A 14,151-nucleotide genomic window follows, 5' to 3' on the forward strand; every position below is an offset into this window, starting at 1 on the left:
AATCTCTTAATTTAAAATAACTAGAACAAACTGTACAAAACAAATACTTTCAAACTCAGGGAGAGTTCAGATAATTTGCAAATCCACGTGTAGAAAGGAAGAAGATGATGGCAGCTGGCGGAGAGAGAGAGCAAGTGAGCGTGCAAATCAGAATGTGAGAGAGAAAACTGAGCCAGACAAACTCCTCGGGAAGGACCGTTTCCCTCCACTAAGTGGGAAATTCCACAGGCAGAAGTGAGGCTCCTGGTTAAGCGGATGGAATGTTCCAGGACTAAAACGACTTCGTTCCTTCTAACCTGCCTCCCCAGCCTCTGATTTACTCCCTGAACGAGCACACAGCAGTCTGGTTCGGAAGGTGTGGGCAGGGTCCAGGGGAGCACACTCAGGGAGGTGTGTCTGGGGGGGGGGGACACACCCACAGGGCAGCGTAAAGGGACAGAGGAGGAAAGCCATTTGGTCAAACTTACCCATGTTTATCCTGACCTCTATGTTTTCAAGTCAGGAACCAGACAGTGTTTCACAGCCTGGCCAAGCAAGCACCGGCTGCCTCCACGTCTGGGTGCTGCCGGGTTCTGAGCTTTCCCACAGCACCGAGAACGGTTTTGTGTAGCGCAGCCTCGACAAGGAGAGTACAAGAGGTGCGCTCAGAGAGACCACCACCAGCTTTTATTTAAGTTCTTCTTTATTTTCCTCCACACTGGCAAAAGTTCCGAGGGAGCTTAAAGTTTTGTAAACATTTTAACTATTCCTCTTCCCCACCCCACCCCTTTTGAATTTACAAAGCAAAGGAGAGGAGTCCCAATTTTAAATGGTTCCCCATCTCCTCATGCTATTTGATCCAAAAACTATATACAAGTTTATAGCAGTCTCTGTATAGTTATTGTACATGTTTGGGAGGGAGGGAGCAAGAAGGAATAGGGAGAATGGTGATCCAAAAGAATAAAAATAGAAACCAAATATAATCCTCCACAATCACACTGTTCTCAGAGTAACTCCAGCCTCTTCAGGCAGTGGCGACAGAAAGAACAGGTGCTCTACCAGGAGCCACCCAAACAGCGCTTCTTGCACAGGGACGGACGGTCCAATGGCTCCAGACCAAAGTGTGATTGGCAATTCCAGGTGATGGTCTGTGGGGGCTGGTGGAGGCAGGAGGAGTATTTGTTTATAAATAGGGCTTGAATACACTTATATCTGAAGGGAAGGGTATGCGGAGGCCATGACCAGAAGCCAGCAGCAGGCTTCTCTCCTGTCCCTCCATCCCACTGCATTCTCTTGAATAGTGGTTTCCATGGATGAAGGTCTTACAGATGGGCAGGTTTTGTATGGTCTCTTTTCAGAAAAGGCAAGCAGCTTGCCATTCCGGAATCTTTAAACAAAACCTTTTTGGGACCACAGCAAGACACACACGCAATGCTCTGAGGAACCAGATGAAATTCCGGGCTTTTATCTGATGCAAAAGTTTATCCCTAGTCAAAATGAAATTATACAAATTCATACATATGGTAAAGATCCTAGCTGCCTCTTAAACGAGACAAATTTTCAGCAGAAAGGCCCAAAAAACAAACTGGTCCTAGTCCTCTGAAGTAAAAATATTTATGGGAAAAATCCGTTTTTATAAGAAAGAAAAATTAAGAATAAGTCCCTCTCCCTGGCCACAGGGTCTCCTTCGTCCAATCAGGTTGGAGGATGCCAGGGGAGAAGTCAGCTTGCTTGGAAGTCACTATCTAAGAAGAAAACATGAATCCTTTCTCCGAAAGGATGCTCAGAAAGAACAGGCGAGGGGTGTGCAACATCAAACCAATCCAATCTAAACTCCACCCGACTCAGGGCCTCTTTGATGCAATCCCAAAGTTAGCAATGCGACCTTCAGACTGCAGAGTGCTGAATGTCTCTGCCGGACGCTCAGTCACGGTCCGTGGGCGTTTTGTAGCTGGCCAATGTCTGTTACCATTAACTCTCTTCATGATTGCACCAGTTAGACCCCTTGCTCTTACTGGGGGGATAAAATGAAGAAGACAAAAAACAAAAGGAAAAAAGTGACAAGAGAAAGTAAATTGCTATTGGCAGATCCCAACACTTTCTGGGAGACAGTAGATGAAATCACGGCACAGTAAACACGTGCTGCCCAAAATCAGCCTTGTTGGAGAGAAATCCCAACTGCCACCCCCGAGACACAGGGTCCGGTCCACTCATCTACAGTCTGAGATGCTCACCAACAAAAACGGTTGAAAGGATCTTGGACACAAAGGGCTAGAAGAGAAAGCCTGAGATGATGGGTTCTGTGATTTGTTGCAGTGAGAGAGTAAATGGTAAGTGTTGTGTCCAAAGGTGGAGAATCCATGGTCAGCAGAGAGGAGAGGGAAGGCCAGTCCACTGGCAGGTGCTCAGTAGTCATCCAAAGTCTCAATTTCACCCATATTGAGCCGCTCTGATGAAGCATTGACTGAAAACCCTGCAGGAAAAAATTGGCAATGAGTGACCACACCCAAACAACTCCCAGACAACTGTGTGCCTCTTCCAGGCAAGGGGCTAGAAGTCTGTCTCTGGTTTCTGAGCACACCACAGGGACGGGGTAGTCAAGGAGAGAGGAGGACGATGGTCAGAGCAGGGGTTTTGTTTTCTGCCCTTCAAATGAGAGATTCCTTTTGTTTTATTTCTTAGAGTTCTAATATAATTTAATTAGGGAGAGAAAAAACACCAACAAACCCAGCATCACTGCTTAAACAGAATTGCAAACCACTGCCTTAGAGAATCCTGAGTGCAACCTGGGGTAGAAGTGTGTGTTCAGGCAGGCTGGTCCCCAGAGGGAGGGGCAACTCATTCAGGAGGTGAGCCCTAAAAGAAACGGGGGCAGGAATAACACATTCCGGGTGAGAGTAATACTACTTCAGCCCCACTCACCACTGGGAACACCACCCCCCTTAATTAAAAAACTCTATCAAATTCTGGCCAAGAGCCTTTGCTATTCGGAGGTAGAAGGCTTCAAGAAATATCCAGTACAAGATCCCTGGATCCCTCAGATGTTCTTTCTATCACACAGAAGATAGCACACAAACATCCAAGTACTTTATTCAACTCAATCTATTGTAAGTAAACTGCAAAGGAAAGGATTTCAGTTAGCAACACTGAGTAACCAAAATGGAATCTGGTTTAGAATAGCAGTACTGCCCTGGCCAGTGTGGTTCAGTGGTTAGAGCATCAGCTTGCACACGGAAGGGTCAGGGGTTTGATTCTTGGTCAAGGGCATGTACCTGGGTTACAGGCTCAATCCCTTTGGCCCTGTCAGATGGGTGTGGGAAGCAACCAATTGATGTCTATCTCTCACATCAATGTTTCTCTCTCTCTCTCTCCCTCTCTCCCTCTCTCTCTCTCCCTCTCCCTCTCCCTCCCCCCCTCTCCCTCTCTCCCTCCCTCCCTCTCTCTCCCGCCTCCCTTCCACTCTCCCTAAAAAATAAAAACCAATGGAAAAAAGATCCTCTGGTGAGGGTTAACAACAACAACAAAGTCAAAGAATAGCAGTACTAGCACTGAAGGCAGCCAGCAGTACTCACAAACACTACTGACATTTGAAAACCTAATGCCACCAGCCACACGCATGTAATTTTCCCATAAACTCCATAATCAGAGATTGATAAAAAGAATTATTCACAGGTCTGCTTTGGAAGGAGCGATTCCCAAAAAGCTTTCAGTTCATCCACCCTAAATGAAATCCCAAACTGTTTCAAGCTGCTATTTGAGTACCAAAAAGTAAACAAGCAATGCTCTCCAGTCTAAAAGCAGTTCTGTTAATACTGAGTTTTCTGCCCCCTCCTTTTTGTTCCTAATGTTCAAGTTTTCAAACAAATACACATTTTAAATGTACCAATAATAAACCGAAAATGCTCTACAAAACAAAAACAGCTTAATTATATTACATTCTTGAATCAAAAATATGATTTGAAAATATAAGCATGTCTGTTTATTAACCAGGAAAGCTGCTGCGGTACAAGCTGCTTACAGGCCTGACACTGGGAGAGGCGAGGACTCCAAACTCCAACCTGAGTTCTACCCATCAACTGTTCCCACAGCCCACAAGACTGTTTTCCTTTAAAAATAATGAAAGGCTTAGTGTTCGTATTTTAAAATAACGGTTTAATTAGGTAAGTATAAAACCTAAACACCAAACGAGTCTATGAAATGAGTTATTACTCTATTCTGAAGCAAGTTTTTCTTTGACTTCACATATACCTCAAGAACAGATGAAATGTGATAAAAACAATAATGAACTACAGTGGAAATGTAATAAAAACACAAACTAGCCCGGCCGGGCATGGCTCAGCAGTTGAGTGTCCACCTAGGATCCAGGCGATTGGGGTTCGATTCCCGGTCAAGGCACATGCCCAGGTTGCGGGCTCGATCCCCAGTCAGGGGCCTGCAGGAGGCAGTCAATCAATGACTCTCTTATCATTGATGTTTCTATCTCTCTCTCCCTCTCTTTTCCTCTCTCTGAAATCAATAGATATATTAAGAAAAACAAAAAACCACAAACTAAATTATTTTTAATCATAAAAAGACAGGAAGGGAGAAGCAGCCTGGGGCCAAAAGTTACTGATTCATTGCCATAATATGCTGATTATGAGGCTTTTCACAGACATGGTCTCATTTACCTGCCATAAAAAACCAGTAAGGTGGGCACTTTCCCCATTTGATAGACAGGAAGCTCTGGGACACCATGAAACCCAACACAACACACAGGAGGATTTAAGCCTAGGATGACTAGCTCTAAAGACCACATTCCCTCAGGTTCAGCACAATAGGCTCCCTCTCGCTTGCACAATTTCTTTAAAGTTTGAGAGCCTGTTCTTATAAGGAGTATGACTGGGTGTGTATACAGCTGACCCTAAACAACATGGGTTTGAACTGCACAGGTCCACTTATGGGCGGATATTTTTTTCAATAAATATGCAGTCAGCCCTTCATATCCCAGGGTTTCCCATCTATGAATTCAGCCAACCTCAGATGGAAAAAGTATTTTTGACCCACAGTTGGGAGTTAGTGGGTGCAGAGGGCCAACTGTATGTATTGTTCTACACCATTTTATATAAGGAACTTGAGCATCCTCAGATTTTGGTATTCGCACCAGTCCTGGAACCAATCCCCCAGATAGCGAGGGATGACTAAAGTTAAGTTTTGGGGGAGTCAAAAGTTATACTCGGACTTGTGACTGTGCAGGTCTAAGCCCCTAACCCCTGTGTTGTTCAAGGGTCAACTGTATTTGCCATATCCAAGTACAGGATGCTGGTTCACAATGGCACCTGGTAGCGCTAAAATCTAGAGGAAGACATGAATACAATGGAAGATATTAAAATGAGACTGGGCCCCCTTCTGATGGTTTGTTTTAGAAGCACGGTTCTCTTTTGATCAATGACTACTTTTTCAATGGATATTTTAGATCAAATTAAAACCTGTTTCCTACTCTGTGCATGGGGAACTTGTAGCTGATGGATATTTATTAATTTTCTTAATCTGTAAATCAATAAGGCATATATAAACTGAAAACAGTAACATATGAAAGCGAGTAGGTAAAGGGCAGAAATTAGTAATTGTCAAAAGAATTTCCAGAAGGGGGTTCAGTTAAACAGAAATTTTCATAAGATGGTATAAGAGACTCCCCAAGTGAGTTTCCTCAAGACATTTTATGTTTTTCCTTCCCCTTTAAGATATAGAGATTCCTTAAACTCTATTCCTAAAACAACCTCTCAGTCCCCTGAAGGGAGATTTTAAGTTCCTTTCTTTCTTAAATCTGTAACAGAGGTGGGATCAGATCAAATACTTAATCCAATACTTAACCTCATTTTCAAAAGTCTTTTCTCTGCTGGCCTAGCCTCTAAGAGCCACAGCTAAATGGCAAGGGATTCTGAGCTAGAACCCACAACCAGACTTTTAAGAACACCCTGAAACCTATATTCACCCATTTCTGTCAAAACTAGATAAAATTCTGGACTATTCCATCCATCCTTAACATAAATTTTCAAGACAGGCAGAATGAACAAAATTTTACCACATCTCCATGTTCCCAAAGAAAGTGTTCAAAGTACCAGCTTCAAAGGGCAATGCTCAAAGTTAAGTTTTTGGTACTAACATTTGTTTTCTTGAGGGCAGAAAACCTCAGAAGGAAAGTGGATTCTGTCAAGGGCAGAGTGGGGCTGTAACCTCCCTCCAGCTGTGCTATTAGCTCTCTCCACTAGAGGTCTCAGCCATTTCACACTCAACACTCAACTCTTAAACGCCCTATCATTTCCCCTGAAGCTTGCTCCACTTCGCAGTGCTCGTCAGTTTAGCAAAAGCCAACACTATCCTTCCTGCTGCCCAAACCTTTCCAGTCTCCTTGTCCAGACAATTCTATCCCCTAAATTCCTCAAATCCATCTCCAATGCCAAAACCCTATTCCAGGCCAGCAGTATCTTTCACCTGGTCTACACTGTAGCCTCCTAACCGGGCCAACATCCCAAATCATTCTATTCCAGACAGCATGGTTTTATAACAGCCTATTTCACATTCATAAATGGAAAATAATTTTATCATTGTATGTAGGTTGTTAGGCCAATTTAAGGAACACAGGCAGACCCATGAGCTTTGCCCCCCCGATGCTGTTTATTACTCCAGAAACACCATTCCCCATCCTTCCTGCCAGTCTTTCGAAGCCATAATTCAGGTGTCACCTTTTCCATGAAGCTGCCTTGTCCTCAATGCAGAACAAGAACAGCAGTTGGTAACACAAAAGAGTGGAAAGAAAACACCTGCTCTGCAATCCCAGCCTGTGCTGACAGCTGGGTGACTGAGCCATGTTCTGAGTCCTCCAGGCTGGGGTTTACTCATCAGTAGAACTAGACTATCACCTCATAAAGCAGTCATTCTGAGAATCGCATGATGCACATACAGAGATCAGCAAACACCAGCTCTTTTCTCTGCACACTTGATTGGATTTACAGTCAGTTTCCACACAAATCAGCATTTAAGTTTGTAAATAACTTTTACTACTTTCCATCAGCATTACCTCCAACTAAATGGAAAGGCCTTCTCAGGAAATTCACATTAAATATGAAACAGGCTTTAAAGTGTAAAGCACCATACACTATCGTCCCTATTGCACAAGGCACAGCTCGTGCACTGAAATGCCCAGTAAATACTACTTACTTTGAACTGGATAAAAAAGTTAATTTGGTACAAGAACTTATTTCCCTTCATGAAAAACATCCCACCACAGGACTCATGTAACTGCTATAACCTGCATTCCCCCGACGCCTAGCTGAGGCTTTAGACCTGTGCTCACCTAATAAACTGGGATCTGCTCGGACCATCTTCTGTTTTTTCTTCTTCTTGCCACTCTGTACAGCCTCAAAATTGGATTGTTGGTTGTTGCTTTGATTGGTCTGAAATACTGAATGGAGTGCACTGTGGTTCATCCCCCACACAGAGTCCTGTGGAACAAGATGGCACAGGTGAGGATACACGCATGGTGCACGCAGGCTTGGCGCACCCTGAGAGAATGGCTGATTTGCCCTCACCTTATCCACTGTCAGTTCACACAGAAAGCTTACCATGGATTCTGATAACAGTGAGCCCAGAGCAGTCCCCTGAGCCACCCTTCCCCTTCATTTAGATCCAGACATCCTATGTAAGCTCTATGCCTCCACAAAGCCTGTCTTGGTAACTCCAGGTGTCACCCTGCTATGACAGCACAGCGGTCAAAATCTCTCAGGTCTACAAGGAGCCTACACCATCCACTAGCAAAGGAAATCACCAGCAGACCTCTACACTCTAGCAATTTACACCCCTCACCTGCCCAAAGTGGAAGGTTCCCTTGTTCTCTGGGCCCCACAAGAGAGAGAGCGGGCTGCAGACTAGCTGGCACCATGCTACCAAAGTTAATGTCACGTACTTTGTTCCTATCGGCAATTCCAGAAGGGATCTGGTCTTAAAACATTACCCATACACTTTCTACCAGCTGGTTTAACAATGAAATGGTCTACCAGGTGTTCACACTTACTTGTTGCTCTTATTAGAGCAATTTATTTAAAACTGGGATCAAGACTCAGTAAGTAAGTTGAAGGCAGGGCGGGTAGAGAAGGCACTGGGAAAGGACAAGCCTGGTCACGCATGCGCCCTGGACCTTCGCCGTCCGATTCAGCAGTCAGCTATTTGACAAGTGCAGAGTCTCCTGGATTGCTATAGAATGTCTTCTCTTTTGATTCCTCAAAATATTTTTCCTAGTGCTGTTCATGTTTACATCTTTCACTTTCCTTCAGTTATCCTTATTAGCCCATCTACTCGAATGGACTTTAAATGCCCTGCACTTCACTGTATCTTACATGTCCCCAGAAGTGACCTATAAACAAATATTATCTCTAGTAGAAGAATCACGTGATTAAAGGATAGGCATATTCTTAAGCCTCTCCCTGAGCTATGCCAATCTGTCTTTCAAAAAACTTGGACAACCAATCCTCATTACTCATGGATTCCACATTTGTAAATTCCCTACAATAGTCCACCCTTATCCATGGTTTTGTTTTCTGGGGTTTCAGTAGTCAACCAGGGTCCAAAAATATGAAATGGAAAATTCCAGAAATAAACCATTCATAAGTTTTAAATTGTGCGCTGTTCTGAAGAGCATGAGATCTTGTACCATCCCACTCAGTGCCAGCCTGGACATGAGTCATCCCTTTGTCCAGCGTCTCCATGCTGTGTACCTGCTGCCTGCCCATTAGTCATTCAGTAGCTGCCTCACTATTGAACCTGTTAGCAGAGAGCCAGAGGCACCACATTCATATAACTTTTATTACTGTATACTGTTGTAATTGTTCTATTTTTTATTGCTAATTGCTTACTGTGCCTAATTTATAAGTTAAACTTCATTTGATATGTATGTACAGGAAAAAACATAATATATATAGGGCTGAGTACTATCCACAGTTTCAGGCATCCACTGAGGGTCTATGCCCCGTGGATAAGGGGGACTTACTGTACTCACTGTAATTTATTTGTAAACCCAAGTCAATACTAGCAGTGCTGTTGTGGTTATTCTGGAATGCACATGTACAGAGCAGTGGAAGGTCTGAGTTGCTGGAGGCACATGTTCCCAGGTGAGGCAGATCACAACAATATTCTGCCTTCTTGTCTCAGTACTCACACTAAACAAGAATCTTTTTCAGCCTATTTAGTGTCATGCTTTCCACATTTTTGCCCTTTTTTGTTGACTTCATTGTTTAAAACAGCCCTCAAGGCCAGGCCAGGAGTGGCTCAGCGGTTGAGCATCAACCTAGAATCTGGGAGATCGAGGTTTGATTCCTGGTCAGGGGACATGCCCAGGTTGCAGGCTCCGTCCCTGGAAGGAGGTGTGCAGGAGGCAGCAATCAATGACTCTCATCATTGATCTTTCTCTCTCTCCATTCCTCTCTTTGAAATCAATAAAGATACATTTTTAAAAAAAACAAAAACAAACAGCCCTTAAAGTGTTAAGTGCTCTCTAATGTTCCTAAGCATAGGGAGGCTGTGACATGCGCCTTATGTAAAACATATGTGTCAGTTAAGCTTCATTCAGTATGAGTTAGAGTGCTGCTGGCTGTGAGTTCGATACTAAGGAATCAATAATACAGGAGTGGGCAAAAGTAGGTTAACAGTTATACAAATAAATAATACAATAATCAATAATAATACAAGAATAAACTACATACTCACAACCATAAACCTACTTTTGCCCACCCCTGTATATTAAATAAAGCATCTTGAAACAGAAACTCACATAAAACAAGGTTATATACTGACCAGCTGACAAACATGCTGTGAACAGAGAGAGGTTCACAGAAAGCTAACCCTCTCCCCCAGGAGCAATGACTCAGTACTCATTAATATAGCGTTGGCAACAGCTTCACGGAACACAACTACTGCGAGTAACAAAACTGGATGCACCCTGAACGTCCCCATCAAAAATGTAGAAAATTGTCGGCATCGGGTAAAGTGGGTCCTAAGCACTGGAGATTTAACATTTGTAGGTTTTAACTGTTCAAAACCAAATTTATGGGTCTGTGCCAGGTTCAAGCTTGCAATCTGATTGAGGCACATTTACAAACCAAGAATAATGGGGCTGGTGGTGTGCCTGAGAGAGAATGAATGGTTATATTAGCTATTTGAGAAATTCACCAAGGTCTCTGGATAGGTAATTTTAAAATGTCATGTCTATCACATTTTAAAAAGCTTTGGTCATTTGATGCACAAAAATGGTAGCCTTGTTCTACGTTTCATCTCTCTGGCTGCTCAGTATTTCAAGGTATGAACAAACGCTCACACACGCACAGGCTGCCCTCCCCGCCGCCTTATACCTGCTGCTGCTGCGGCGGCGGCGGCTGCTGCTGTTGCTGCCGCTGGCTGGCTTTCTGTTTGGCACGGCGCTCGAGGAACTGCTTGGCAAACTCCTTGGCCTCAGAGGTATCTCCTAAATAGGCCCTAATATAATCATGGACCTCATAAGGAGATTCGACTTCTTTCAGGAAAGAAACAAATGTGGGAACTGCAACATGAGAGGGAAGAAGACATAAAGAATAATAATGAAATACCACATACAAAAAAATCAGTTTCAGTTTTTAATATATTGTCACACCCAACACAGACACTGATGACAGGAACTTAAAAGGCACGTAGCTGTTGTGTTAAATATTCTTTAATCTACTTTAGAAATAAAAACCCCCACTATCGTTGCAATACCTCAAATGGTCCGAAACAGACTGGAGTCAGACAAAGACGCATCACACATGCTTAGTTTCAATAAATGTTATGTCGACGGAAGCAACTGCCTGCCCGAGACTGAAGCCACTTGGTATTCTTTTTAATCAAACAGCACTTATTAAGTGCTATGGTGTGTACCAGGCACCACTCACAGGCACTGAAGACACAGCCACACCGTCCTTTCACAGCACTGAGATGTCATATGCTTACAGAGAAATCAAGCGGTGTGGTGTAGGAGAAAAGCACAAGTGTCAGAGTCAGACAGACATGGGTTTAAAACCTGACTTGGGAATTTGCTGGCTGTGTGACCTTGATGAGTTACTTAACCATTCTGAGCCTCCGTTTCCAAATTTATAAAATGGAGATAACATCATCTAAATTGTAAAGGTAGCTTATAAAATTGCTGCAAAAATTAAATAACTGGGATAACATACATTAACCCCAAGAAAGTGCCTAGCACATGGTAGGTGTTTAATGGATGGTAGCCATTACTATTATTTACTATTGTTTTCTCTGGCTCTTTTAGAACACTGGATATTATTACAATGTTGCAAAGACCCGTTCAAGCCCTTTAATGCTATGTTTTTAGAGATCCTTGGTTTTATACAAGACATCAGAGCTGGACTGGTTCAACATAGCCTATTAGCTATGGAATCCCCCAACACCAAGCTGACCAGTCTCTGTTCAAACATTTGGGGGTGAGGGAGGGACTCACTTCTACCTAAGGCAGAACATTCTCTTTGTAAACAACTAACAATTAGCAAGTTTTTCTTCAAATTGTGCTGAAACCTTTTCACTTCCACATACTGGTCCTAGTTTTATGCTATACAAAATTAAGTCTCCTTACCCTGTCACACAATTCCCACCCCATCCCCAAAGGCAGGAAGGGAAGGAGCTCACACATCACCTCAACCTTCTCATGCCCAGGTTGACCTCTTCCCCACTACGACAGTTACCTTCCTTCAGACTTGGCCCTGCTGGCAACTATGACCGCCTCTGTCCTGCACATCATAAGACAGCCCAAATAGCATGTATTTTTTGGCAACCTCTAATAACCTATTTGAGCACAGTATTACAGGACTTCTGTCATAAGTAATAATACTATTAAAGAGCCAAGTTCTTAGAGCACGTGCAGGACTTGACCTCCATTAGATCATTCCAGTTTGCCAACCTCTTTGTGGTCCTGCTCTGCCATCCCACATGCTGGGTTTCCCTCCCCAATTCTTACCATCCAAGTTATTTGCCGTATTAAGGGCATGAAGCATCTGTTCACACCACTGGGTAAATCCATCTTGGGCTTTATTTACTCCCTGAAAGAGCTTCAGCAACTTTTCTTCTTCTTCTACTTTCTTATTCTGCCGGTTAGACACACCTACAGATTTACTAAAGCAAAACAATAGGGCGATATTATATTCCCAGAAACTGTTACTATGCGATTATGCTACAACACCGTAAATAATGTCTTGGCAACACTGGATGGCTAGCCAATAATCCAATGCTTGGCTCCAAAAATTCAAATATTTGGATTTGGGGTAAGGTAGGGGTTGGGTTACTCAATGCCCCCTAAAAATCTAGCCTCAGTAAATACATTCTAGTTTCTGAATATAGGGCTTCTTTTCAGAAAAATGATTAAATTCTTCCTGTGTGTGCTCTGTTAAGTTTTTAAATTTTGCTAAGCCTCAGTTTTCTCATCTGTAAAATGGTACTAATGCTTCTTAAAGATATTGCACACAAAGGCCTAAAGCACAGTGCTCTATAAACTGGCAGATAGTTAGCATCCTATTCCTAATTCATTAGGCCCTCGAGAAGAAACAATCTGACAATACTACCATTTATTAAGTAGCTGCTATGTGCCAGGCATCTTACTAACTACTTCACGTGTATTCATTTAATCTTTAAAACTACACCCATGAAGTTGTTCTTATTATTTTCATTTTACAGATGAGGGAACTGAGGCTCAAGGTCACACAGCTAATAAGTGGTAGTGCAGGGATTTCAGTTCATGTACCTAACACTAAAACCCATGCTCATTCAACAACACTGTATACTTAGGAAAGAAAGATGAAGGTGAAAGGTAACTAACATCATAAAAATAAACAGGTTTAAGGCCATTACAGAAGTGTTTATAATACTCATTTTAGTATAAGTAACTTAATACAAATTTAGAAAAAAATGCTAAGATCTAGAGACTACCTTGGAAAAATGTTCGATAACAAAAAAAACTATTCCTAATATTTATTAAGTGGTTACCATAGGACAGGCAATGGACTAAGTGCTCAGCAGTAGAAAGAGCCCCTAGTGATAATACAGATAGTTTTTCCAAAGGGAAGAAATCAATCACCAAACTATGACCTCATGTGCTTAGACTCAGATGAAAATAAGCAGAAACTAAATAACTACCTTTCCCTGCCCACCCAATATCCCAATCCCCATGTGACCTTTCCCCCAACCCACCAAGAAGCATAGGTTTGATCATTTTGAGCCCTACCTGAGACTGGCGTTTTTATTTTTATTTGTTGAATTCCTAGGTCCCACCTCTTTCACTGCATCATCCCAGAATCCCATGTTGGAGTTTTTAGTGTCAGCATTACTCCAGATACTACTGACTAGGTCAGATGCCCACTGGTTAGGGGGACCGGTATTCATAGAGCCCCAAACAGAATTCCCAATGCTGGTGTGCAGGTTGGAATGCTATTAAAGAAAAAGAGACAAATGATTACAGTTAAGCAATATTAAGCAGATAAAAAGAGAGTCCACAAAAGTCAGAAAACTTATAACGCCCATCCATAGAATGACTGCTTAGGAAAATGAACCCACCGTATTACTCCGGGCTCTGTTTGTTTGCTGGTGCTGCTGCTGCTGCTTCTGCATCTGCCTGGCTTCTTCCTGTTGTATCTCCAGAAGCGACTTGGCAGTACCTGCAGGTTTGCTGACATTCCCCCAACCTGAGAGTTTCTGCTGCTGATGCTGCTGCTGCTGCTGCTGCTGCTGGAGAGCTTTCATCAGCTCCCTCTGCTGGCGCCTTTGCTGTTGCACAAAAATTGAAGCTAGCTCAGGATTTGTTTCCAAAATAATAGTTACAAATGCCCAGTATACTAAATGGAGTGCAAATATATAGCAGCTATATCAAATTAAAACCTGACAGGGTTAATTCCTTTGCTGTAAATAAAGACACAGACTGCCTGCCAAAGCTACTAAGAGAAAATAGGGAGATCAAATGCAGAATTACTTCTTAAAAATTAAGCAGGGCTTCTGGTTAAGCATAGAAATGAAATACATACTTGCTTCCTAAAGCCCTACCAAAATGACAGAAAAATATATTTTTAAAAAGCACAAACCATAAAAAGAGAACAGAATAAAAAACTGGAAAGCAAGTAAGCAATTATAGCC

The 14,151-nt window shown here is 42.7% G+C and overlaps 1 protein-coding gene across 2 annotated transcripts in view; it reads right to left on the minus strand.

Annotated features, from left to right (window-relative positions):
- Positions 1-1,413: 1,413 nt before the first annotated feature.
- GIGYF2 (GRB10 interacting GYF protein 2) overlaps positions 1,414-14,151 on the minus strand; it is a 97,712-nt gene continuing 84,974 nt past the window's right edge. For both annotated transcript variants that reach the window (XM_081143029.1, XM_081143030.1), the window contains exons 25-30: positions 13,579-13,788; positions 13,250-13,452; positions 11,990-12,144; positions 10,359-10,546; positions 7,313-7,460; positions 1,414-2,452 (exon numbers count right to left, since the gene is read on the minus strand). In XM_081143029.1, the coding sequence (XP_080999155.1) occupies positions 2,385-2,452; positions 7,313-7,460; positions 10,359-10,546; positions 11,990-12,144; positions 13,250-13,452; positions 13,579-13,788 (972 nt within the window). In that variant the 3' untranslated portion in view covers positions 1,414-2,384. The remainder of the gene's footprint in view (positions 2,453-7,312; positions 7,461-10,358; positions 10,547-11,989; positions 12,145-13,249; positions 13,453-13,578; positions 13,789-14,151) is intronic.

This window comes from Miniopterus schreibersii (assembly GCF_964146895.1).
Source record: "Miniopterus schreibersii genome assembly, chromosome: 7".
In the NCBI taxonomy this organism is placed as follows: Eukaryota; Metazoa; Chordata; class Mammalia; order Chiroptera; family Miniopteridae; genus Miniopterus; species Miniopterus schreibersii.